This window comes from Mytilus trossulus, chromosome 3 (assembly GCF_036588685.1).
Source record: "Mytilus trossulus isolate FHL-02 chromosome 3, PNRI_Mtr1.1.1.hap1, whole genome shotgun sequence".
NCBI lineage: Eukaryota > Metazoa > Mollusca > Bivalvia > Mytilida > Mytilidae > Mytilus > Mytilus trossulus.
Genome location: NC_086375.1, coordinates 74,424,477 through 74,452,263, shown reverse-complemented (window position 1 = coordinate 74,452,263; position 27,787 = coordinate 74,424,477). Strand labels below are relative to the sequence as shown.

Here is a 27,787-nt window from a genome sequence, read left to right as displayed (position 1 = left end):
TGCACGAGTTTGAAAATGGAAATTAATGTTCATACTTTAAAAGAATTTATATTAATTAAAGTTTTGTATATGGAATCCGTTCTTAACGGTAAAAGCGGCCGTACTTTTCAAACAATCAAACTCATATACATGTACATGTAGTTAGATGTTATTTCTATTTTTTATCGAACTTGTCCAGGAATTTTATTTTTGAGTTATACGAATATTTTAAGAAATCCGTTTTTATTAAGTTTTTTTTTCTCTTATTAAAGTCGGTTTGTCCAGTTTCACAAGCCTGAAACGAATTTCAATGCGGAAATAAATTCTGAAAATGAACTTGTCGCCGTTGTTTTCGTCTCGGTTTTTTTTAAATTATGATATTTTGGGTATAATTATTTCTAAAAAATATGTAAGTTAGTTTGTAGTAGCGAGAAATTATAAAAAATTAAGATGTGGCATGACTGCTAATGAAACAACTATCCAAAAAGACCAAAATGACACAAACATTAAAGACTATTTCGAAGACAGTTTATTGACACGAAATCCGTTCAAACCACGACTAAGCCTTCGTGCACAGATTTCCGTTAAGGTTAAACTGAATATTGTACATAATTGTCTTCTCTTGTATAATGGTTTGTTGAGAATAAAGACATACAAACGTAATAAAATTGTATATTCAGTCAACAGTGTGTTTGTTTAAAAACTTTATTTAGAGAGAGAGAGAGAGAGAAGAATCACACTGAAAAACAAAAATCGAACTTGTTACAGAAAAAACGCAACTATAAAATAATTTTCTTTATTCGTGAACTGCACCTGAGGACTGCACAACGTATAACACAACAAATTAATTTACCCGTCATCATGAAAAATAAACTGAAAAAGCACATCGAATGAGATATATATTTTATTTTTTCTATATGCAAATTCATGTTAAAGGTAAAACTGAGCTAAACAATACAATTCCTAAAAAACAATAAAGATAATCCAATCAATTTTGTTGATTGGATAATTCATGGCTCAGTAGTTGTGTAATCAGTGACACGTGCCCTCATTATTTTATAAGAATTAACATATCTATCTAAGTTCGATTCAGGCGCGGATCCAGAGGGGGAAGGGGGGTTCCGGGGAGTTAGAACCCCTCTTTTTTTTTTACCGATCAATGCAATTGAATGGGGACATGTAGTTGAACCCTCCACCTTTTATTGGCCTGGGTTAGGACCCTCCTTTTAAAATGGCTGGATCCGCCCCTGCGATTTCAACTTCTACCAACATTTAACTCTAAAATAAGAAGCGTATAACGAATATAAACATCCATCATGTGTGCAGATATGATTACGGTTATGGGTCCTGAGTGCACTTTGTATGTCCTGAGTGCACTCAGGAGGTCCTGGGCGGTTGTTTAGACGTACCCGAAGAATAAATCATTTCCTGAACCTAAAATACATTTATCTGTAATTAAAGAAAATTCGCCTAAAACATTCTCCATATATTTAAACAATTCATTGTAAAATAATGCCAAATTTATGTTCTTCATCGATTTTTAATAAAATTCACATAACGTGTACAGTGTTGAATTGTTTATTAAAATGTTTCGCACAATCTTGGCTGATATGCATATAACCATTATATTTCATGACACTGCATGAAAAAGAAATTGACTTATCGCATAATACCAGAACCAGAGACATATATATTGTATCTAATATCTCTGCCAGAACTAAAAAATAAACTACAGTAAGTCCACATACACATATTAAGAGGGTATGGATGTGAATTAACAGAATAGAGAACAAAGGACAAAGAAAAAAAGGAATAAAGTATAGTGAAAGAAAGAGAATAATGTTGAAAAAGTGTAAGTTATTAAAAATATAATTAAAAAAAGAAGACAGAAAAAAAGACACCCCTCCGAGACGAGCCTTACACTGCACTGTTATTACCCAAGGTTAATTTTACGGTGGCTCATTTTATTTTGGCTTAGAAATAAACATAATTGACAAGTTTCCTTCCCCTGCATTCTCGATCCCACATGTAAATAGCACGGTGATTTCAAAAAGACATTGATACATCATTACAACACTTGCCGTCAGTATTTGAATATATATTGATTAAGAAGGTATAGAAGATTAATGCACGCACACTATAATCCACCACTGGCCTAAATAGTTAGTCCGCAAACAACGAGGGTCATAAAAACCCAGCACTTTGAACACAACCACCGGCATGGTGTGAATCTGAAAGCTTCCTACTATCCATTTCTACCCATAGAAAACTTTTGCCTTTCATTTATCAACAATGAAATATGTTGATATTAATGGTATATAAGAATTATTGGGGAATTCAAACCATTCCTATTGTAAGTGATAAAACTAAATTTATATCAGGGTGATTGAAATGAGGAAAATAAAGGGGGGATCAGGAGTTCAGGGCCCCCTGTTTGGGAAAAGAATTAGTTGATTATATATGGAATCACCGAGTTATGGCAGGAGCAGGCCCCTCTTAGGCAGTCAGTGGGCCCCACTTTATGAAAAATTCTGGATCCACCACTGTGGTCATGGTGGTCTTCAGTTGTATTATCTTTTTAAAAAAAAAATACACCTGTATAGTGTATTTTCTTTAGTGTAAATCAAGGGAAAATACTGTGAACTATCTGTGCATTGGGGCTTATTAAAAGGTATTTCGGGGGGAAGAAAGAAGGGAGGGTGAGTCCATAATCCCCACCCCTTTCAATTTGAGAATATGCTATTATCTTGTGAACGATCCAGATCCCCACCCCTAAATCATATATATTCTTGTCGGGGACAATAAAATTAATAATGAAATAAAATAAAAGTGAAGTCCCACCCCCTCTAGTTTGAAAACTTGTAAACAGTCAACATCCCCACCCCTAAACCATATTTATATATTCTTGTATAGAACAATAAACAAATCAAAGGAAATATAGTGAGAGTCCATGGGGTTCACCCCCACCCCAACATGTTTGAGAAACTTTTAAATGGTTGAGATCCCCTGTCATCCGGTGGTTAGGTGAACAAAATTCAGGATCCCTGATCCCCACCCTCAAACCATATATATTCTTGTACGAGACTATTAAACAAATCAAATGAATATAGGACCATCCCCTTTGTCTTGGGTTGGGACCCCCCCCCCCCTTTTAAAATGTCTGGATCCGCCCCGGCATACCATCTAGCTAGCTATAAAGGCTTTAAAAATATGAAATCAAACAAGGAAATTAACAGTGTAGGCAACTGTTTTGAATTTAAAAAAAAGTCTTTTACATTACATATATAAAAATGTTAATTTTTTTGTGCATTTATTTTTGCTTATCGTATTTTCAATGATGGACAAAATTGCATGATTGAATATTGTAATTTAAGAAAAATCAGCATACATGATATAAAATGGGAAGTGGAAACTGGGAATTTGACAAAGAGACAACAACCCAATCAAAGAGCAGACAACGGCCGAAGGTCACCTATGGGTCTTCAATGCAGTGAGAAAAATTCGGCACTGGTCTTCAGCTCATACATATGTATCAGGAATGAAAACGAAATACAGCTTTCAGTTGTATTAATAAAAACCTCACAATAAGTTCTGAATATCAGAATATACAGTTTTGCAATATTCTCTCAAAATGTAGACATAGAGCTAAAAAACTGTCAGCATGGTCAGTGACTGAAAAATTAATCATGCTTACATTAAAGTCCATGGAGTCTATCTTAATATGCATACTCTCGTACAAAGGAATATAAGTATGCAATAGACATCAAGTTTTCAAAAATAAGAGTATCTATGCCATTAATTTTCAAGATCTTAATTAAGTAATAATTTCGGTTTGTTTAAATATTTCGGAGGTTAGTATGACCTCCTCTTTGGTGATGATGTGTTCGTTTTAAAGTTGGGAAAATTATTTGTACATGTACCAACAAAAATAAAAACACATTTAGTCAATCTAGAATTATGTTTTTATCATTTTTTATGTTTAGGTTGTCAGCAAGATGAAAAGGACAAGTATGCAGTTCAAAATTCAAAATGTGGATAAGTTGAGGTTCTAGGTCTTACCTTTGCAGATTTTCATATTTTGCATGAATGAATTCAAAGGTTATATGATGGACAGCAGAGAAAGAAAAAACAACTTTTCAATTATCCTGCTCCTGGATAAATGTAAAACATCTTGTTTTTCGGTAAGTTTTATGCTCTGTTTTGATAGTGTTAGTGCATTCATCTTATCAGTCTTTCCTCTAAATTGTAAGTTTTTGGTGAGTGTTCACCATGAATTTCAGTAAGTAACTTGTGGATTTACATGTATATACTCAAAATTTAGTACTAATATTAATGGGATTTTAGCATGACATCCTGCCAAATGCTTGTTAATCATGTTCATGTTCCAGAACATTCATGTATTTGGACTGTACGCATACAGTCTGCCCAATTTTAAGAAGTTGGTCAAGTTTATTACACACAAATGTACAGTACAGATCAACATAACTGAAATCTTTAATAGAATAATACAAAAAGTTCAATTGCAGTTAAAATAAAAACACAGGTTTGGTCGAGCTGGTACCAGACAGTACAAGTATACTTAAATGGTCTGACTGTACACATATTGTGAGACTGTAAGTTCTGGACCGTAAAAGTAAGATCCGAATACTGATATGGTCTGGAACATTTATACATGTCTTAAAATTAATATCAAACACATTGGTGTTTTTGAACTTGGTAATAAGTTATTTGATAGAACTATAATGTTTTGGGATATCAAAATCAAAAATATCCCATTTTTACTTTTAATAAAGAAGAAGATTATTGATGTATGTTTAAATGTATATTAAAATGAGACAGCAAGCCAACAACACAAAAAATAAGGATAAAACATACATATTTTTTTTGTATCAATGTTATTATTTCCAATATGTTCAAAGAGTTCAAGGTATTTTTTCATTGAAATAAAACACAAATTGAAATCTGTCTGAACTTCAAAAGCTTAAAGAAATATTGTTTCTGTTGTCTGCATTTTGTATAATATATTGCAAATTCTTGTGAATAATGGAATGTTATTATAGTTGTCTAAAGTTTTAACATTGATCTTTATACTGTTAATTCATAAATTATTGCGTGCATTTATTATTGCGATTCTGTCATTTTAGACTTAAATGCGATTTTAAATTTTACGATTTTGAGAAAAATCCTGTTTAATCCATATAAAATATTTCATAATGTGAGTTTAAATTATTGTGTCTACAATTCTGTTGCATTTTTCACAATAAAAAAAACTCGCATTAATTCCGAATTTACAGTATATATATATATTATGTATATAACTTGGGAAAATACCCAAATCTTATAAAAAAGAATATAAGAATAGGAAGATGTGGTATATTGCTCATTTGACAACCCTCCATCAGAGACCAAAGGATGTAGGCCGTTAGCAACTGATGACATTGGACAACCTTTAACAATCAGTAAAATCCATACCACATAGCTATTTTTATTGAAAATCATATTATTGCTACATGTAGGTTTACACTTTTGTATAATCCATTACTTTAGATTTTATTGGTTCTTTTTCAGAAGGATTGAAATTCACTACCTAGAATAAATGGAGAAAACATAGAAACAAGACCAGAATAAATTCAAAGACAAAAGTTGGATCAGTTATTATTTTCATCACTCAGTCAATGATTTGAAGTTCTTTTAAATTCAAAAAAATATTGAAACCACAATAATGTCAAAGTTCTGTGCCGAATGTCCAAAAAGTGGACTATACCATCAAACAATGCTGGATGATAAGAAACTATTAATGTTTTGTGTTGAGAGATATTGTGAAAAAAAATAGATTTACTTAAATAGCTACTAGTATGTTAAGCCTAACAATAGAGTTTTTATTGATTTCAAATGGCAAATAATTGTGTTTCAAGAAAGTATTCTATAATTCATGAATAAACATATATTGATACTTACATTATCTGCTTTGTTGTTTAAAAGTTTAGTTTTGAACAGTTAAAGAACAATATGCTAAATTAACATTTCCCAAGAAAAAAAGATATTCAATTAAAAAGATTCATCTTATAATAATTTACTACCAAATAGAATACATTGTAACATACACATTACTGTTTATTTATATCTATATATTTACAATTAGAATCCCATAGGATTTTAATTTGTCCCATGGGATATTAAAAATCCCATGGGATAATAAAAATCCCATGGGATTTTTTTTGTCCCATGGGACAACAAATATCCCATGGGACTACAATAATCCCATGGGACAAAAAAAAATCCCATGGGATTTAACCAAAATCCCATGGGATAATGGTAAATCCCATGGGATTTTGCCCTGTCCCATGGGATATTGAAAATCCCATGTTTTTATAATTCAAATTGCAAAATAAATATGAAAGTAACTGTAGAAAACCAATGAAATTATTGAATCCCATGTAATTCTGCACATTTTGGTTATATACATGATATTGTAGCTCTTGTTTGAGGCGGCGGCGGATTTGCAAATGAGTGTTTTGCAAATTAAAAGTGTCCAGTGTTTATGATCCAAAATGTCCAAAAAGTATAGCCAAATTCGTTAAAGGAATCAGAGCTTTGCATGAGGGAGATGCATTCCTTAATTTATAATAATTTATAATATTTTGTAACAGCAAATTTTAATAACACAAAAACATCCGTATTTTCATGCCAGTACCGAAGTACTGGCTACTGGGCTGGTGATACCCTCGGGGACTAATAGTCCACCAGCAGAGGCATCGACCCAGTCATTCTAAATTACTGAAATCTTCACAATTTAAGCATTTTAGTTAACTTTTAGACAGTTTCTGTCTTAAATGAAATTGGCCGCATTTGTGTTCATTCTTACTATTGAGATGTTAGTAAATTGTTGTATTTGGTGATAATATATAATATATATAAAGGTTGAGGATGAACACGGATGCGGCCACTTTCATTTTTGACAAAAAACATCTGAAAATTAACATATTTTGGCATATTTAATAGATTTTTCATATTTAAGCTTGAATCGGAGCGTTTTCAATGACTAAATCAGTTAAAATGTCACATAAACTAATTAAATCAACTGAAAGAGACTCTCAAATGTTTAAAAAGAGTCCAAACCCTTTCTTTAGATGAACCTGAAATTTCAGGCCAAAATCGGCCCTTACCAGACACTGCTTTTAATTTTTTTTTACAATTAAGATTCTCAAAATATCTATATATAATAGACACTTCTCTATTTGCAATAAAAAAGAATAGAAATAACGTGGCGCTTAACAACAAATAACTGTTAGATGATATATATAGAGCAAGATGAACAGCATATCTGGATCCACTGTGCAAGAATTCCAAAATTGGTACAGGAATCCTTATAGACAATGGTGAATTAAACCTGGTTTTAAAGTTCTTCAATGGATCCCTATCATGTCTAAATGGCACTGACCAACAGCGATTGAAATGTCAAATACTCCGAACGACCTGTGTAAAAGAAAGAAGCGGAAGCGATGCCAGAGATACTATTTACATTCATATGCTTGGAATTCGTTAATATCATATTATTAATGAAAATTATCTTGAAAGGAAGGATCAGAAATGTGTCCTTCCATCAACGTCCAAAGAAGAAAAAGACCAGGATTTGCCTTACAAAACTGTCTAACAAATTCAATGTTTTTGAAAATTATATCTAAATTAAGAGACTAAGTTTTATGAAAAAGGGTCGCAACTATGACACATGATTGGAGACTTTTCTTGTATTATGTGAATTTTAGCAATGCTACGATAAGAGAAAAACGTCTTATCTGGATTAGCATTTCGGTGGCCAATCATGACTTTACTATTATACCTTGACATTTCTGTTCGTCTGTATTGTCATAGCAGTCCATTATACCGTCACATCTCCACGAATCTGGGTAACATTTGTCATTATCACACCGGAACTCTTCTCTGCCACAATGAGAAATTTCACGTACCCGGGCTGTGATAAATATCAAAACTAATAGCTTTAAGGGAATAACGATATTAGTAATAATAAATAATTGCTATTTAATTATTGGCGTAATGAACAATTTCGCGTTGATAATGAGATAAAAATATAAATGGAAAATAACAAAAGCCTGCAATTCAGTGGTTGTCGTTTGTTTATGTGTTACATTTCTTTATGTGTTACATTTCTGATCCTTCCTTTCAAGATAATTTGTTTTTCGTTCATTTTTTTTTATATATATAAATAAGACCGTTAGCTTTCTCGTTAGAAATGTTTTACATTGTCTTATCGGGGCCTTTTATAGCTGACTATGCGGTATGGGCTTTGCTCATTGTTGAAGGCCGTACGGTGACCTATAGTTGTTAATGTCTGTGTCATTTTGGTCTCTTGTGGACAGTTGTCAAAAATTAGATATGCTTTTATAAAATCAACGGTACCAATTTTGATGCACCAGATGCGCATTTCGACAAAACATGTCTCTTCAGTGATGCTCGTGGCCAAAATATTTGAAGTCCAAAGCTTATATAAAAAGATGAAGAGCTATAATCCAAAAGGTCCAAAAAGTTAAAATAACAGTTAGGTTATAATGAGTATAGACCTACATATTTTTATCGCATTTAAAAAATACCCTTACTCTTGGTTCACTTAGAAATATGATACCACGTTGAATATGAAAAACGCCATGTTATATAAATCTATAAATTATATCTTCGAGCTAATTCTTCGGCTTACCATTGCATCCATATTCGTCACTCCTATCCATACATTCATACTTCCCATTACATCTTAGACTGATAGGTAAACAAAAGGTTCCGCTCCAAGAATTTAAATCACACCGAAACTCTGTGAATGGGTTGCAGGACGATTCTGTTAGATGAAATAGAGTACCATTTTAGTGTTATATTTCAACTCAAAAGTGAACAGAGTGGTCTAGGATTTAGCTAGTAGAAAGTGTACATAGTAGTCTAGGTTTTAGCTAGTAGAAAAAAGACAGAGTATATATGTAACATTTAGATATACACTACATTACTCAATGTGAAATTTAAACAGTCAGAAATAAATGATTCCATTCAATTGAAAGGTTGAATGAAGTTTGAAAAAATTTTGTCTAACAAAAAAGTAAATTGAAGTTTATATAAAATTATATTGCTATTCCATATATGATTAAAATTATTGGTATAGTCTACTAAGCCTGCATTTTACCAATTATAATATTAAAAGTGCGAAAAGCGTAGTTTATAGTTCGTTAAATATGAAAATGAGTCAGCCATGGCTACCAGTATATTCAACTTGCGTTGACACATGTCAAAGGAGACATTCTGACCAATATAGCTTTGCTGTGCTTTTCGTGAATTTGATATGCCAGTCAAATAGTGGCGCGCTCACTACGCTATGAAACTGTGTTAAAAAACCTCTCAATTTCCGCAAATTAATTCACAGAGAAAATGTTTTCAGTAGGATTTCAGTGTATTTCAAATGAATGTATGTAAATAGATTCACGACTGTCGTGTGAGCTACATTGAGGTGGCCAGACCCGAAAGCGATTTATTTGCCGCTATTGAATATTGTTCCCGCCCCAAAAATTCTTGAAGGGAATAGATGCAATATTTGGTTCGATGTATACATTCTTTCATAGCCTGAAAAAAGACGTGTTTTAAAAGTGTAAAAGAGCAGTGATAAAAAGGAAACATTTTTATTCACATTTTGTGAAGATATTGTGTTACACTTCACTGTAGGGAAAATATCGGTTATTTTTTTGCGTAGTGGTCCATCGACAAATCAACGACTTGAAGCATGTTCAATTCAAGCAATATTTTTTGGTTGTTGTAAATTGGGAGAAATTACTGAACATCCACTGACATGTATTTCAGTGACGGATCCAGGGGGTATCGGGGGTCGGAAATGCCATTTTTTGCATTTAGATGGGGATATATAGTTGGACCCCCCCCCCCCCCCCCCCGCCATGTATGTGTGACGTATTTATCGGTATTAAAGTTTGGTATTTGTAGAAATTAAATAGAAATTAAAAATTATTTGATATTTTTCTAATTAAGATCGCCTCTTCAGTTTTGTCTCATGTTATTTCTTTTTGTTGCTTCTTTCTCGCACAATTTGACTCCGGTTTTGGAAATCATGTTTTAATTGTGATAGGGTTAAGTGTAGGTGTGTGACAAGTGTTATATAAGAGTTACTCTCGGCTGAAGACCCTCTTCTCTCCTCTCCCGTCTCTTATTCAGAATTTATGTTTTGAAAATGCGCTCGATTTTCATTTTATTTGAATTTGTAGGATATTTTAAAGTTTTCTTTGTTTTTTATCTTTCATTATACTTACAAATCCAAGGAGGCGGAGTTAGACAATGCAATAACAACTTCTAAGACATAAGTAATGCACTCGCCCGTAAGCTCCTCACTTTTTGCTAAAACATTTCACAAGCGTCCAACGGCGATATTGGATATTGAAATATTCAGTTAATGCAATCCTCTAAAAATAAAAGTTACCTCGCTCAAGATTAAAGGTAATATTGTCTTTCATGTTACAAACGACTTTGTGAAAATAGAGCAATAATTAACTTGATTATGAAAATGAATGGCGTTCTTACCGTAATATGGCAAACGTAATGATGTTGTTATTCCAACCAGAATTACAAAAAGTAGAGCTTTTGTTTTCCAGTGCATGCTAGAAGAAAATTCCGACATTTATTTCCCGGAACAGTTGATAAACTCTAATATGCAATAAGTTACTAAATTAAGTTTGGTCATAAAGTAAGTATTTAAGCTTTTAAATAAATATGTACAAGTCTATGATTGAGACTATGGACAAATAATAATATCAAGTTTTCAGATAACACTCGATGATAATTGTATGTATGATGGTCAGTTTGTATGAAAGTTCAAAGATATATGAATAAATAAAGTAATGTTTGAAGATTATGTCTTTGTTGGTCAAGATTATTGTTTCACAATTTTGATCATTATTAAAGCCATTCTCGTACTTTTTGGGGTTTAAAATGCATGTTAATGAATATTGCCATATTATATTTTTGTCAGTTTGTTTTGTTTGTTTACCGAAAATAAGGACTTTTCTTCTTCTGGAAAGTGAGAGTTCCTATTATAGAACATAATTTATGTTTTGTATACAATGTTTTATGCAGTCAATTCAAATTATTAATTTGTTCAAAAACGGTTGAATATTTTTTATGTGTATTTTAAAAGTTATTGTCAAAAGAGTTCGAAGAAATGATAATTTTATTTGCCATCAACAACAATGCTCGTATTGTTTTTAAACTGGAAGCAATAGAAAAACATGCTAATATTATACATATTGTTTGAGATTGATACATATAAAAAGGCGAAGTTTTTATAGTTTGTTCATATATTGTACTGTTCCACCAGAGGCTAGGAAAGGGGGGTCAGCGCTCACAAACAGGTTAAATCCAGCAACGTTCTTTATGTGCTGGTTTCAAGTCAGAAGCCTGTAGTTCAGTAGTGACTGTCATATTTGTTTTTCGTAATGCAAGAAAAAATGTTTAAAATAAGGCAGTTATAGTTTTCTCAATTGAAATGTTTCATATTTTTCATGTTGAGGCCTTTTATAGCCGACCTATAGGAATGTGTTCATTTCATTGTTGAAGGCCGAACGGTTGTCTATAATTGCTTACATTCACTTCATTGAACTCCGGTGGACCAAGACATCAACCAAACATTGGGAAAACATTGATTGTCGAAATCCCTGGGTAAATAAGCCTCAGTATATCAAGTACTTGAGTACGGATAGTTTTATTGAAGTTAGCTGTTATAAATATTAGACATTTATCTAAATAAAGAAATGTCTCAGTCCCTCATGCAGTTCTAATTCATAGGCCGGCTTCATCTGTATTTTATTGTCCTCGTTAGTTACATCAGCTATGAATTTTTAATAAGTGTTTTATTTTTTACCTTCAGCATCTCCGGAGATATTTACATTTTTATGTACATGGTGGTACATTGGTAATGAACATCAGTGGTAAAGTAAAATTGCAGAAAGTCTTCGTTAATAGATTTTTTTGTAAAGCAATCTGTACAGATGTCAGCATCGTCTTCAGCAATAGAAAATAGTCTGAATGGTTAGTTAATCTCTTGGTTCCAGACGATTGTGTCGTTTTGCTTTTGAACACAACCCAAATCTCATTTTATTCACGATATCAAAAACAGTTCTCACATTTATACTTAACTACATACGTAAATCTTGTTCATAGAATGCACATGACGGTAGATCCGTTTATTAAATTTGTAGACGATTTAATCTTAACAATATAGTATAGACACCTGTCTATTGTTTAAAACTACGTTGTTCTCTTTATTTGTATCAAAGAGACAAGAACTAAACCAGAGGAATAGAAAACAGCACAATGCCTTCAATAGTTCTTCACCTCGAGGCGGGCTCCAGTTGCTGCATATTCAATAAAGTATACTACAGTGTGAAATTAGATTGTTTTTTGCCATGATCTTGGTATATATTTTACTAGGATTTTGTTTTGTTTCAGTTTGATATACCATACATGAATATGGAGTTCCAGGTTCAAGAGGATATTTTTAATCTGTAATAAGTACCAATGTAAACTACAAGATATTTATATATTCTAAATCAAATAGAACCCTACTAGTATGTTTGTCATATTCTAGTCAATAGATAATTTATGTACACTTCTTGAGGTAACCTTCTTGAGGGAATGGTGGTAAGAAAACTTTGATATTTTCACAATTTGGAAAAGGTTGACAATTATTGATGACTCCTTACAACAAGTGTGTATATTCCATAACATAATATAGAAGTAAATTGCAGGCAAAAAAAGGAAAATAATATTCTACTAAAATAATAATCTTTAATAATATGGTTACAGAAAAGAAGCCGAAATCATTAACTTGTGATTACATCAAATCGATTCAAATTAACCCTTATATTGACGCCTCTCCTTAGAATGCCTACTGGACATAGCTAGGTTTCTCCGTCTCTCGACCAACTGTCTCTGAAGTGACTCATGTCTTGCCTTCATTGCTCTCTGGTGTCTCTTTACACCCTCATCACTGTTGACTCGTCTTAGTGTCGCCTCGTTGAAATTCCTCTTTACTTGGTCCATCTTCCTTACAGCTTTTTGTGCCATTGTCTCGTGATTTGGTGATCTTTTATTATTGGATCTCAAATGATCTAAGAGTCTCTGGAATCTTGTCAATGTCGTTCTTCTGCCTAAAAAATGGTTCATTACTATGAATAATTGTCCAATTTTTAAATTATTTAAAAAGCCTGTATCTTAACTTATTTTTGTCTCTTTTGTCTCTTTTGTACAATCGTCTTTGATTTATGGCACGTGAATAACGTTTTGAAAAGGAGTATGCAATTTCGTGATTATCGTTGGTTCATGTCAGTGACGGGTCATTTTTGTTACAAATTAGTCAGTTGTATTCCTTGTTTGAATTTGTTACAACATTCATGCTGGAGCTGACTTTTATAGCGAACTTAACGGCATGGGTTATCTATTGGTGCATAACTATAATTACTTTGATCTACATCATTTAACCCTGGTTGATTGTTTTCTCATTGGCAACCATATACCACATTTTCTTATTTTCGTATAAGGAGATATTCCAATTTGAGTTCTATGATAATTACAATTCCTTTATGAACTGGAAATTTACCAACCAAATATATCAATTTAGTCAATTGTCATGTTTTAATCTAAACACCCCCCTTTTTATCCTGGGTTGGAATGCCCTTTCAAAAATGACTGTATCCGCCGCCGTTGTCTGCATAATTTAATAAATTGTGGTTTGTTCTTTTGTTGATTTATATCTGAGTATTCTCTAGAATACTTTCGACAGCTATATAAAGGGTAATATATAAGAACTAGATGTTATGCATTATTATTAACTTACTTGGACAGTTAGCTTCATCTGATTTATCAGAACAGTCTGTAATTCCATCGCATTTTTCAGATTTAAGTATACACATTGAACCATCATCGCATCTTTTTTGTGTGTTTTTTGGACATCCTGTTCAAGAAAAAAAAAGTTATGAAGTATAAGATGTTTTCGTTTTCAATCAAGAATAAGAATGACACTTTCGAAACAATCAAAACTGCAAAAATACCTTTTGCCTTAATATGAAATATGTGATATACTGTGATCTGCAACAAGTTGAGGAGAAGATTTTTCATTCGAAAGTTTTTCCAAAATATATTTCAGAGGTTTGTTTTTAAATCAGCAAAAATACGGAGAAAACAAATTTAAATTTAGATCTGGAAACTGTCTTTCTATCATAAAACAAGCTTCTTCCGTCTTAGTTTTACAAACTTCCATGAACGTTTGGAAAATTTATTAATATTAAAATGTTTTCAACATCAGTTTTAATAGTGTTGATGCCATTGAATACAAAAGTTTGAAGGATCATTCAGTCTCAAGTCAGGAGCCTCTGGCCTTTGTTAGTCTTGTATGATTTTAAATTTTAGTTTCATGTGTATAATTCGGAGTTTAGTATGACGTCCATTATCACTGTACTATATTATGCATATTTTTAGGGGCCAGCAGAAGGACACCTACGGGTGCGGGAATTCTCGCTACATTGAAGACCCATTGGTTGCCTTTGGCTGTTATCTGCTCTATGATCGGGTGGTTGTCGCTTTGACATATTCACCATTTCCTTTCTCAATTTTATCCTTTCCATGACAAGATGTTACAAACTTGACAAAATGCACCTTTAATTAAGAATTGTTAGCAATTTTATGACCATAACAATGGCTCCTTTCACATTTTTACCTCTTTTGCATTATTTTCAGTGTAATCTATGTCACACTCGTATGCTAATACTAGTTTTAAAACTAAACTTACCAGAGCAACCACTTTCATCTTCACCATTGGGACATTCTGGAATTCCATTACATTTACCACTTTTAGCAAGACAGAAACTGTTAGGACACTTGAACTGGTTATTAGAGCAGGTAGCAGCTAAAAAAACAAAGCAGTCATAAACCACTCTCATTTTGTAGTTTTTTTATCATTAAAAACTATATAAATGATACAGTAAAACAGTGAAGCTGTAGTAAGTGAGCAAATGGATAAAATTTATGTTTTCAGAATGTCAGAACCACAAAGACATCTGCCTGTTTATTTTCCTTAACTCGTCATAAGTATTAATATGAGATAAGAAAAGAATACATATCAACCATATTTTATTTGACATCTTACCTGCACAGTTTGCTTCATCGTCCCCAGCTGGACAATCCTGGTACCCGTCACACTTGGCAGAGTCAGAAATACAGGTCACTCCGTCACTACATTTGCTACTACCTGAAGGGCAAGTGAATGCTGAAAAGAAAAACACGAGCTATATTATTTTCAATTGTTCTGTGATTATAGACAATATGCAATAAAAATTTAATATTGCAACGAAAGATGAATTTTACGGACTACGAGTTCACTTTTTACCCTCAGTGTAGAAACAAAACAAAGCTAGGAAAATGTAAAAGTAGTATGAACAAATAGACCACTTCTTACTGTAAATAAAGAAGAATTTACGTTAGATAAACTCATAGTTTATAGCATTACACTACTGTCTTCATTAAGATTTCTGAAACAAATTCTACGTGTTATACACGATAGGAAAACCCAATCCAAATTTATTTTACATGGTGTATATGATAGGTAAACCCAATTCAAATCCTAAACGTATAAACCTACTTGAACACATTGTACTGTCTTCATCAGATCCATCAACACAGTCTGCATAACCATTACATTTGTTTGCTTCAGATGTACAACCTATAACAACAAGAACACTGACATTGTATTACAGTCATCGGTTGTACAACCTATAACAACGACAAGAACACTGGCATTGTATTACAGTCATCGGTTGTACAACCTATAACAACGACAAGAACACTGGCATTGTATTACAGTCATCGGTTGTACAACCTATAACAACGACAAGAACACTGGCATTGTATTACAGTCATCGGTTGTACAACCTATAACAACGACAAGAACACTGACATTGTATGACAGTCATCGGTTTTACAACCTATAACAACGATAAGAACACTGAAATTGTATTACAGTCATCGGTTGTACAACTTATAACAACGACAAGAACACTGACATTGTATTACAGTACAACCTATAACAACGACAAGAACACTGGCATTGTATTACAGTCATCGGTTTTACAACCTATAACAACGACAAGAACACTGACATTGTATTACAGTACAACCTATAACAACGACAAGAACACTGACATTGTATTACAGTACAACCTATAACAACGACAAGAACACTGACATTGTATTACAGTACAACCTATAACAACGACAAGAACACTGACATTGTATTACAGTCATCGGTTGTACAACCTATAACAACGACAAGAACACTGACATTGTATGACAGTCATCGGTTGAAATAGGTTTTGGATTTTCAAATAGTTTTGCTAATTATAGGAGACATTAAAGTAGATAAGCAGTAAAACGATGTACTGGTAACTGATATTACTACCGCGGTGTCAAGTTTCAGATAGTGGACTGTTAGTCAGCAACCAAGTATAGTACTTTTATACTGACATAAATAATATGGATATTAATTATATGGATATTGTATTCTTAAAGTTAGTTGTCATTAAACTAAGGAATATAACTTCCTTATGAATAAATCTGATTCCAAGTTGAGTTTGTATTTTTTTTTAAAAGCTCTTCAACATGGAATTTTTGGCATAGAGCTTCACTTGAGAGACGTTTACTTATTGTCAAAATGCATCTGATAAAGAAATATTGGTACAGTTATTGCATTTCAGTTATTTATAAAGTCATAATTTATTTTAATATATAGTGGTACTTTGTGATGATCAGTGACTGTTGTAATATCTTTCTCTTAGTCTTAGTGCATAGGACGTCAGAATTCAATAAAAACTGTCATATCATTTTAGAGTACTTCGATTCAACATTATTTACGGTGCAAAATCTATGAAGTGCGTTTTTTTATTTTATATTTGTTATCTTACCCGTTGGTGCTTGAGTAACTGGTCTTTGAGTAACTGGTCCTTGAGTAACTGGTCCTTGTGTAACTGGTATTTCAGTAACTGGTGCAGCTGTAAAACAAATTAGAATTGTGAAATCATGTTCAATAACAATAATATTATTTTTAAAAATTGTAACACCGTTTTCCCAAGTTATATGAAGGGATGATTGAGTGCTCACAAACATGTTTAACCCCACAACACGTCGTGTCTGTCAAAAGTCATGAAAGTACGTTCGTATACAGTCAACTTTATGAATGTCTCTCATAATTGTTTTTCACTTATTTTACCTAGAAATTATCAAGCCGTAGGCTTTTTCTCCTCTCTTGAATTGTTTCCTATTTTGTGTTCCTGGGATCTTTTCTAGATTATTAAACTATTATACGAGTTTAACCATTTGTTAAGGCCACACGGTGATCTGTAATTGTTGCTAATTGGTTTTGAAATATACCGTCTAATTGGCAATCGTACAACTTCTCATTTTCAAATATTAAGGCATTTAGTATATCTTATTCGTTATTCGATTTATTGCATAAAGAATGGATCATCAAATTTATTTTGATTTTGTAAACTCATTAGACATAATAATTAACTGTTGTACCTGCATTAGGCAAAGCGGTTTAAAAAAAATACACATATATCAACAACAAAATCAAGACAAACTCACTGTCACAATTTTCTTCATCAGATCCGTCGTCACAGTCTTTGATTTTGTCACACTTCCATGAGTTGACATAGCACTGACCCTCATTTCCGGTCTTACATTTAAATTGTCCGTCACTGCATGTTCCTGGAGCGCTAGTAGGTCCGGACGTTGGAGCTGGGGTAGATTTGTCTGGGGAAAAATTGAGAAGATGTTTAAGTATGAATTTTACCATTGGATCAAATTTTATGCGATTTTTCTCCCTTCGTAACCGTTAATTTTTCTAAATGTTGAACGCAAGGCTTGACAATTTTTATTTAGTGTTCAAATTTGTCCACAATTTAAAAAATCTTTTTGGTCATATTTAAATTGAAACTATCAAGTTTTCTAATTCAAAAATAAATTTTGGCAAGATGTTCTGAAAGCATGGCAACTTCTTAGAGAAAAAAGATGAATATTACAGTTGGGAATGCTTTCTTGCTAGTTCAATATGGCTTAACAATAATATAAAGGTAGCAAATAAACCTATTTTTTTTTTATAAAGATTGGTTTGAAAATGGTATGCGATTTATAAATGATATTGTAAATGAAGATGGGACCTTTTTCTCTCATCAAAAAGTAGAAATGTATTAGGTAAATGTGAATTTCATGAGATATAATAGTATTATATCTGGTTCCTCAATGCTCTTCAACTTTGTATTTGTTTGGCTTTTTAACTATTTTGATTTGAGCGTCACTGATGAGTCTTATGTAGACGAAACGCGCGTCTGGCGTATAAAATTATAATCCTGGTACTTTTGATAACTATACATCAAACATCAAAATCAGTTGTGGGAAAAAAAATCACAAATTAGAACTACCTTTAATTCCATCTGCTATTAAAAGACTAGTTAAAATTTCAAAAGGATATTAAGATATGTATATTGTTTTAAATAAAAATGGAAGTGTTCCCACTAGTCAGTTAAGATGAACTGAAATTTTTGGCTTTGATCAAAATCATTGGGAAAAAAATTATAAACTGCCTTTTGTTGTCACAATTAATACTAAGTTACAGTGGCTAAAGTATAGATTCAGTCATCGAATCTTAGCTACAAATAAATTTCTTCATAAAATTAAGATTTATGATATTCCAAATTGTACATTTTGTAAAAGAGAAATTGAAACATTAGAACATTTATTTTGGGAATGTGAACATACACAATTATTATAAGAACATATTGAAAATTCGTTTCTGACCAATGGAATAAGTGTACTTTTTACAAAAGAAGTTTTTTTGTTTGGTAACACTGCAAAAATATCAAAAGGCAATGCAGAAAATACTCTTTTTCTAACCATAAAGTAATATATTTATAATTCTAGATGTTTAAAAAAAAACCTGACAATAAACTTAGTAAAAAGGAAAGATGAAATATGTGTATGCAATGGACAAAAATATTGCTATGAAAAACAAATGTGAACATCAGTTTCTCAGAGAATGGAATGTTTTTGATATATTACTTTAAAAGTACAAAAATGTATTAACTTACATTTAATATTGTACATGTTATAAATGAAAATTCTGTATTTACGATACTAAAATAAAATTCAATTTCCAGATGAATTATATTGAAAACTCATCACACTATTCTCTCTCACTCTCTATCTCTCACCGGTATTCAAACTGCTTTACTCTTTATCTTATATTTGTATTTAAAAAAAAAAAATGCTTCCTAATAGACAGTTGTATTGATTAGATAATATCTATAGACAAGACAAAGACATAGATTTATATATTATATATTGCTATTATATTTGTGTATATTATATTGTAAATTGGAAGTTATAAATAATAAAAATTAAAAAAAAAAAAAAGATGTGGTTAATTGCTGATTGCCAATGCAAGAGATCAAATGACACAGAAACTAACAACAATAGGTTTAGGTCAACATACGACCTTCTACAATGAGCAAACCCCATACCAGACAGTCAGCTATAAAAGGCCCCAAAATGACAAATGTAAAACAATTCAAACAAGAAAGATCGGCCTAACTTATGGACAAAAAATATGAACGAAAAACAAATATGTAAAACAGCGAAAAACGACAACCACCGAAATGCAGGCTACTGACTTGACTGATAATGTAAATTTCAGAGGGAGTCGTCATCCTCTTAAACTTTGGATTTTCAAAGGATTGAGCAAGACTTAGGCCTCTCATACTCGTTATTTAATGTATGCTAAACTGCATGAAATAATTACAAAATATCGGATTTTTTAAATTACATTTTGATCTTGACAAGTTCGCATACAGTTCAAATAAACCAATAAACAAATGGGCAATACAAATTTGAAAGTCAAACTTATCACCCAAAAAAAGAAAAACAAATAACAGACAAACAAACAAACAAATAGTCTTGAAACATTGCACGGAGAACTGAAGATTTAGCGAGCACCACGGACTCGAAAACATCAGTAGAATCTGCTCCATTAGTGAAAACCGTTGTGTTCTAATTTATAGATACGACATTAGTTTGGCGGCACCCATTATTTTATGAGTATAATGGTATAAGAAGGCTAGTAAACTTATATAATTACATTAGATGTAAGTTTCATTATAATACGTTATTCTGATTGGCTAACTGCACGTCACATGTTATTCCGTAAACAATTGCATTAGACAATAAAATTTATCATGCAAGATGACACGAGGTCCCACAATAAAGTGCACAGGTAAATTAAATAAAACTGGATAAAAATCGTGCTTTCATGATCCTAGCTAAAAAAAATGTAATTATAAGTATTGAATGATTCTTTTTGTAACTTTATAGGGTTGTAAAAGCGTTGACCGTGCGAACATTTTTAGAATGAAGCGCTTCCGCGCTTCATACAAAAAGTACTTCGGTCAACGCTTATACACCCCAATAAATTTACAAAAAGAAGCATTCAATTCTTAAATAATCTCTTTTATACAAGCGAATAAAATGGAAGCATATAAAAGATTACTTGGATAAAAAAAGTACTAGTAATCATAAAATTATAATTGCTGGAATTTAACATTATGTACGTATTTTCAACAATCAACTTTCTTATGCACATTTACCATCAAATTATTTGTTTTCCGTACTTCCACAGTTTTGCTCGTCAGATAGACGATGAAAGTATATTGTTTTGAATATTTAATTATTTTTTTTATTTATTGTGTTTAATATATGAAGTTTTGTAGACAACCCCTACCTCCGTCATCTCCACAGTTTTGTTCGTCAGATCCATCACTACAGTCTGTTATGTCATCACACTTCCAAGAGTTGTCATAACATTCATCTGTAGAGTCACATTTAAAATATCCCTCCGAACACCCTCCTGTAGCACTAGTTGGGGCTGGGGTTGACATGTCTAAATGAAAAGTGTCGGAGTTTAAAATGATATTGTTCATGTCTTTTTCATATTCAAAGTAAAATGTCACAGTTCTACTACTGTAATTATTTCAAAGGATTCGTAAAATGTTAGCTCTTCAAATAAAAATACATAAAAAAATGGATTACTAGTAATGCAAGGATGGCATTAAGAAATAAAATACTACTAATTTGGAAAGATTGGAAGAAAATACGTATTTATATTACAAGATACAAAACTACGTGTACATGAACGCTTTTCGTAATGCATTTGCATCATTCGTGTACACCAAAAATTTCAAGCATTAACATAGATTATCAAATGTCGCAAATAAGGTTGTAGAAGTAATTTTGTCATCAAGATCCTTAGAAATCCAACTTGATGATGAAGCTAAAAAAAAAAGGCACCACGTGTCTCGTATGCATCGAACGGCATTTACGAAATTAGACCATGTAAGAGTGATTTACTTTTCGATTCACGAAGGGACTTCAAAAATTTAAAAACAGTACAAACATCAAACACCAATTATTTAGGCTCGTTGTCTTTCATTTAAGAAATTCATAAAACTTGGCTTCAACTCGAGTTATATATGTTTGTTTTGTTTAATTCATGAAGTTTTGTAAACAACCCCTACCTCCCAGAGGCGGATTTAGGGGGGGGCCCTTTTTGGAAAAAAATTTGGTTGCTTATATAGGGAATCACTGAGGCGTGACTTGAGCGGGCCTACTCTTAGGTCAGTCAGTGGGCCCCCAATTTCAGGATCCGCCACGGCCTCCGTCATCTCCACAGTTTTGTTCGTCAGAACCATCACTACAGTCTGTTATGTCATCACACTTCCAAGAGTTGTCATAACAGTCATCTGTAGAGTCACATTTAAATTCTCCCTCTAAACAGCCTCCTGGAGCACTGGTTGGGGCTGGGTAAATGAAAAGTGTCGGAGTTTATGTTGTTTTTTTAAATATTTAGTCACGCTTTGAGGTTATAAAAGTATACTAAAAAGTAGTAGCAAAAAGTTGGTGAATAACGCATTTATTTGCATTCTTAAGGTTTAGATGATCGATTTAGCTACAAAAATTTTCATTTGGGATAAAAAGTTAATAATCATAGTGTTTTAAGTTAGCAACCTCAATCATGTGAAGGTATCTGTTCTTTGTACATATTACAGTTGTTTAGACTTTGACTTTTTTTGTCTGAATACATGCATTTTATTTTTAAAACACCTAGTATCAGACAGACGTGACTGTGTACATATACTTCCCGTAGGAAGAGCCATACACTTTCCGCCCCTTTTCTATAATCCCAAACAGAAAAAATGAAAAAAGTCATACACGAAAATACCATCGCACAAACTATTCAGTAAGTTCGTTTTTGATGGGTTTTTTTTAACTTTAGTTTAAAGCAGCATTCTATAAGAGCTAATTCGTAATCCTCATGATGCCAAAGATCACTGTCGTGTATAAAGGAATAGTTCATTATAAATAATGTGTAACCATGGTTGAATGAAAGATGATTCTAATACAGTAAGCCTTTAACTTTTAATGAAAGAGAGTATATATATACATGTGTGTGCGTGTATCTTTAAGGAAAGAGAATGTAAAGTATGTGTCCTTTAAAGGAAAGTGTGTAAATATATCATATATATGGCATATAAGTGTACTTTTAAGTAAAGAGTGTGTATACATATTTGTAGAAGCAAATTTACAGATCTATTAACATTGTTAGGTTGATGTTTAGACGAGTTGTATATTTAGACTTCTAGTTTATATATATAAACAAGTCTAAATTGAAAACTACATTCAAACCTATGATTGCGTTGGATAAAAACCGCAATTTTTATACGTGTGCATGTAAAACAAATTTCGTTGTTGAAGGGTCTAAATACAGCTCAAACAACATTTTCCAAAAGACAAAAAAAAAAGTTAAAAAGTATATAAAAACAAAACGCATTTAAAAAAAAACAGGTCGAACAACTGATGTTCTTTAACCCTGCTGACTGCCATTGGCGATTTCCAAATAAAATTGATCACAAGATGTAACAAAATGAATCTTAATATAAATTTAATGCTAACAGATTTTATTTTATTTTTTAATTTGTGGCCACGATGTTATGCCACCAACATGCGGTGCCAATATTTTTTTAGTACACCAGATCCGGATTTCGACAATAAATGTCTCTTCAGTGATGTTTGGGATCGAAACGGTATTTGGAAGGCCATATAAAAAGTACCCTTATTTTTATATCCTGACTCTTGAATTTTAAGAGTCAATATAGGATGAACGGATCATATAAACCGGAGGGAAAATATGATACAAGCCCAAACGAAAAATTATAAACGAGTCTAAATTGAAAACTACGTTCAAACCTATGATTGCGTAGGATAAAAACCGCAATTTTTATACGTGTGCATGTAAAACAAATTTCGTTGTAGAAGGGTATAAAAACTGCACAAACAACATTTTCCAAAAGACAAAAAAAGTGAAAAAGTATATTTAAACAAAACGCATTTGACTAACAGGTCGAACAACTGATGTTCTTTAACCCTGCTGACTGCCATTGGCGATTTCCAAATAAAATTGATCACAAGATGTAACAAAATGAATCTTAATATAAATTTAATACTAAACAGAATTTTATTTTTTATTTTTTAATTTGTGGCCACGATGTTATGCCACCAACATGCGGTGCCAATATTTTTTTAGTACACCAGATCCGGATTTCGACAATAAATGTCTCTTCAGTGATGTTAGGGATCGAAACGGTATTTGGAAGGCCATATAAAAAGTACCCTGACTCTTGAATTTTAAGAGTCAATATAGGATAAACGGATCATATAAACCGGAAGGAACATATGATACACATCTTCCTATATCTATATGATACAAGCCCAAACGAAAAATTATAAACGAGTCTAAATTGAAAACTACGTTCAAATCTATGATTGCGTTGGATAAAAACCGCAATTTTTATACATGTGCATGTAAAACAAATTTCGTTGTAGAGGGGTCTAAAAACAGCACAAACAACGTAAACATTTTCCAAAAGACCAAAAAAGTGAAAAAAAAGTATATTTAAACAAAACGCATTTGACTAACAGGTCGAACAATTGATGTTCTTTAACCCCGCTGACTGCCATTGGCGATTGCCAAAAAAAATTGATCACAAGATGTAACAAAATGAAACTTAATATAGATTAAATGCTAAACAATTTTATTTTTTTAATTTGTGGCCACGATCTAATGCCACCAACATACGATGCCAATATTTTTTTAGTACACCAGATCCGGGTTTCGACAATAATATATATATGTACCTTCACACTCCTCTTCATCAGAATTGTCATCACAGTCTTTGATATTATCACATTTCCAGTCCGAAGGGTAACATCCCTCCCCGTTATCACATGATAGTTCACCATTAGTACATGTCACTGGGCTTGGGCTAGAATTCGGTTCTGAATGAAAACAAATCACAGATATATAGTTACATAGAATAATTATTATAAACTTAACACTTGGTCGCACTAAAAAATATTGAAGGGATGGAATATGTTTTTTATAATTCATAACATAAAAAATAATGCTGCCAAATCAACATAATAACATGACATAGATATAAAAAAGAAGATGTGGTATGATTGCCAATGAGACAACTATCCACAAAAAACCAAAATGACACAGACATTAACAACTATAGGTCACCGTACGGCCTTCAACTATGAGCAAAGCCCATACCGCACAGTCAGCTATAAAAGGCCCCGATAAGATGTTCCTTATATAGTTCCGTAGCTTTGGTTGGCCTATAGATAGATATTTTTTTATTTTAAAGTACAACTTGGTACATATATACTGAGCCAAAAAAGTTTCGCAACACTTTTTTTTGTATTTTTTTTTGTTGTTGTTGTTTTTGGAAATTAATTATTAAAACATCATTGATATAATCCTCAGTTTACCTGTAATTAAAAGCAGTCATACTTTTTTCCTGGTGATTGATTTCGCGCCATTTCAGTTTTGCACGTGTAATTGATGTTTTACCTTCTGTTCCTGTACTTTTAAAAGGATATTAAAAATTTCTTTTTCTCTAATGTTCAGAAACACACCATTGGTAAGAAAAACACATACAACTTTGAAACAATTGCATGGTGCGTCAACCAGGCCTCCCCGAAAATGACCGTCAGAAAGCTCTTGGTTGATGTCGGAATGAGTGTTGAGGACATCGTAGCTCGATTTAATGTGCATAAGACAACAGTTTAGAGACTAACAAATAGATGTCGACAAATTGCAACTGCACAGGATAGGTCGATATCTCGTAGACGCAAAAAAACTATCGTCAAGGGAGGTGCACTATCTTCGCTTTACGTTAACCTGTGAGAAGTTTTTTCCGGCCACAAGAGTAGTGCATTCACTAAAGGCAGCTGTTGGTGTGCCTGCCAATCATTCGTTGGAGCATTTAGGACATGGCTGACAAATTGAGTTTGAATAATACTATATTCGTGCGCTAGTGGTTTATGCCACAGGGTAGTGATATGCGTCAAGTGTGGTTACAATTCATTGATTTGTTAACTACCGCTGGCTAGCATACTTGCTGTGTGAAAAGAAAGTCGAGTGTGTAAGTCTTTCCTGCCAGTACATAGCCTCTACACTACCAAGACTCCTGCAGTGCCTCCCCGCGACAGTGCACGTAAACTGGGGTCTAGCACCTCAGGCTAAACTGCAGGAGATCTCGGAGCAGCAAGGGCCCTAGAGATGCAGTGTGTACGACCACCGGTGTGTGGACATTCCCTGGCACTCACCAAACCTTGTCCCAGCTATGGGTAAATAGGCGGTTAGATGAGAGTCGTAGCCCAGTAAGGCAACTCATCTAGGAGAAGGTAAACTTCGAAAACAAACCTGGAAAGAATGGATTCATAAGCTCAGGACAGCAGCCCTTCTGGAGGATGAAAACCTTGACTACAAATTCCCTGGCCCTCCAGGTTGGAGTGTTGGGCATGGGGCTAACTCCCTAATCCTGTAAAAACAACTACAGTTACAGAAACCACAACAAATAAAAATAGATTATCCTCTATTATAGGTTCAACGGGGGACTCAAACCAAAGCGAAATGACTTCAAGAGAAAGCCCTATTGTGGAAACTAGGAAAATAAATATGAGTCTTCTAGGACCTAAAGCACAAATACATATATAAGCCTGGAATGTTCGAACCATGTATGAAACATCAAAGACTGCACAGGTCATCAAGGAAATGCAGCACTACAGGTTATACATTCTTGGTGTGAGCGAATGTCGTTGGACTGGATCAGGAAAGACAAGAACAAATAGTGGAAACATCATCCTACACTCTGGAAACATTGACAAACATATTAATGGTGTAGCAATAATTATATGTAAAGAAAAGGCAAAATCATTACTAGAATGGGAACAAATCAGCGAAAGATTAGTAACAGCAAGATTTAACTCCAACTACTGTAAACCTTTCTATCGTACAGTGTTACGCACCAACAAATGATGCTGAAGATGAGACTAAGGATGATTTTTATGAACAACTTCAGACTGCCATTTCCAAAGTACCGCAAGACGACATGCTGGTAATAATGGGAGTCCTTAATGCTAAAGTAGGATCCGACAACACTGATGCTGAATATGTGATGGGCAGGCATGGTTGCGGGGTGAAAAATGAGAATGCTGAACGTGCTATAGATCTCTGTCTTTGCAATAAACTGGTGATAGGAGGGACCATCTTTCCACATAAAAACATACATAAAGTAACATGGAAATCACCGGATGGAAAAACAGTTTACCAGATTGACCACATATTGGTGAACAACAAGTGGGGTAGATCATTAAGAGATGTACGAGTACTCAGGGGTACAGATGTAAAAAGCTTCCATCAAACTTAAACTAAGAAAGGCACCTACTGAAAACCAGAATAGAAAGAGACTAGACACAGCAAGGTTGAAGTCACCAAATGTCAAGAAAGCTTTTTGCTTAGAATTGAAAAATCGGTTTAGTGTGCTCGATAACTCTGATGATGGAGAAGATAGTTTACAAGAGAAATCGGATAACATCAACGATACTTATGTAAAGACGGTAGAAAAGACAGTTGGTCATAAGACAAAAAAGAACAAAGATTGGTTAACATCGGAAACATGGCAAAAAATTGAAGAAAGAAAGACTATAAAACTTAAATCAGTAAATGCAAAATCCAAAAGGTTACAAGATCAACTACAAGTAACATACAGAGCAAAAGACAAAGAGGTTAAAAGAAGTGCTAGAAAAGATAAAAGACAATATTTGGAGGAACTTGAAAAAGAAGCAGAAAAGGCAGCCATTCTTGGAGAGTTGAGTACAGTTTACAAAATCACCAAACAACTCTGTGGAACATCAAATGCACAGACAGCACATGTAAACGACAAAAATGGCAAAGCATTGAAAATAGAAAGGGAACAAGCAGAAAGGTGGGTCCAACATTTCAAGGAGGTATTGAACTGCCCTGAGCCTGATTTCAATGCTACCCTGAACCATCAGAAGATGATTTAAACATCAACTCAGAACCACCAACTATAGATGAAGTAAGAAATGCCATTAAATCATTGAAGACGGGGAAGGCATCAGGCATTGATTCCATTCACGCAGAGATGTTAAAGGCAGATTTAGAAACATCATCTAAAGGACTCCACAATCTTTTCCTTGTCATCTGGGAAGAAAGGGACATTCCATCAGACTGGAGCAAAGGCCTGATTGTAAAATTACCAAAGAAAGGCAATCTACGCAACTG

General features: G+C 33.1%; 2 protein-coding genes and 1 long non-coding RNA gene across 9 annotated transcripts in view; 1 reads left to right on the top strand and 2 right to left on the bottom strand.

Moving 5' to 3' along the window:
• LOC134709720 (sortilin-related receptor-like) overlaps positions 1–10,771 on the bottom strand; it is a 40,585-nt gene extending 29,814 nt beyond the window's left edge. For all 3 annotated transcript variants that reach the window (XM_063569866.1, XM_063569867.1, XM_063569868.1), the window contains exons 1-3: positions 10,561–10,771; positions 8,693–8,827; positions 7,820–7,951 (exon numbers count right to left, since the gene is read on the bottom strand). In XM_063569866.1, coding sequence (XP_063425936.1) covers positions 7,820–7,951; positions 8,693–8,827; positions 10,561–10,657 — 364 coding nt within the window. In that variant the 5' untranslated portion in view covers positions 10,658–10,771. The remainder of the gene's footprint in view (positions 1–7,819; positions 7,952–8,692; positions 8,828–10,560) is intronic.
• On the top strand, positions 1,987–5,938 carry LOC134709718 (uncharacterized). The gene is made up of 3 exons (XR_010106023.1): positions 1,987–2,061; positions 3,963–4,160; positions 5,548–5,938. It is a non-coding gene; the product is annotated as an uncharacterized LOC134709718 (long non-coding RNA).
• Positions 10,772–12,802: 2,031 nt separating the features above from the next.
• LOC134712394 (very low-density lipoprotein receptor-like) overlaps positions 12,803–27,787 on the bottom strand; it is a 28,808-nt gene continuing 13,823 nt past the window's right edge. For 4 of the 5 annotated variants that reach the window (XM_063573897.1, XM_063573894.1, XM_063573898.1 and 1 more), the window contains 9 exons: positions 24,328–24,468; positions 20,858–21,016; positions 17,671–17,838; positions 16,989–17,075; positions 15,671–15,751; positions 15,179–15,298; positions 14,822–14,938; positions 13,871–13,987; positions 12,803–13,184 (listed from right to left, as the gene is read on the bottom strand). In XM_063573897.1, coding sequence (XP_063429967.1) covers positions 12,889–13,184; positions 13,871–13,987; positions 14,822–14,938; positions 15,179–15,298; positions 15,671–15,751; positions 16,989–17,075; positions 17,671–17,838; positions 20,858–21,016; positions 24,328–24,468 — 1,286 coding nt within the window. In that variant the 3' untranslated portion in view covers positions 12,803–12,888. The remainder of the gene's footprint in view (positions 13,185–13,870; positions 13,988–14,821; positions 14,939–15,178; positions 15,299–15,670; positions 15,752–16,988; positions 17,076–17,670; positions 17,839–20,857; positions 21,017–24,327; positions 24,469–27,787) is intronic. The other variant, XM_063573896.1, reaches the window with a different exon arrangement.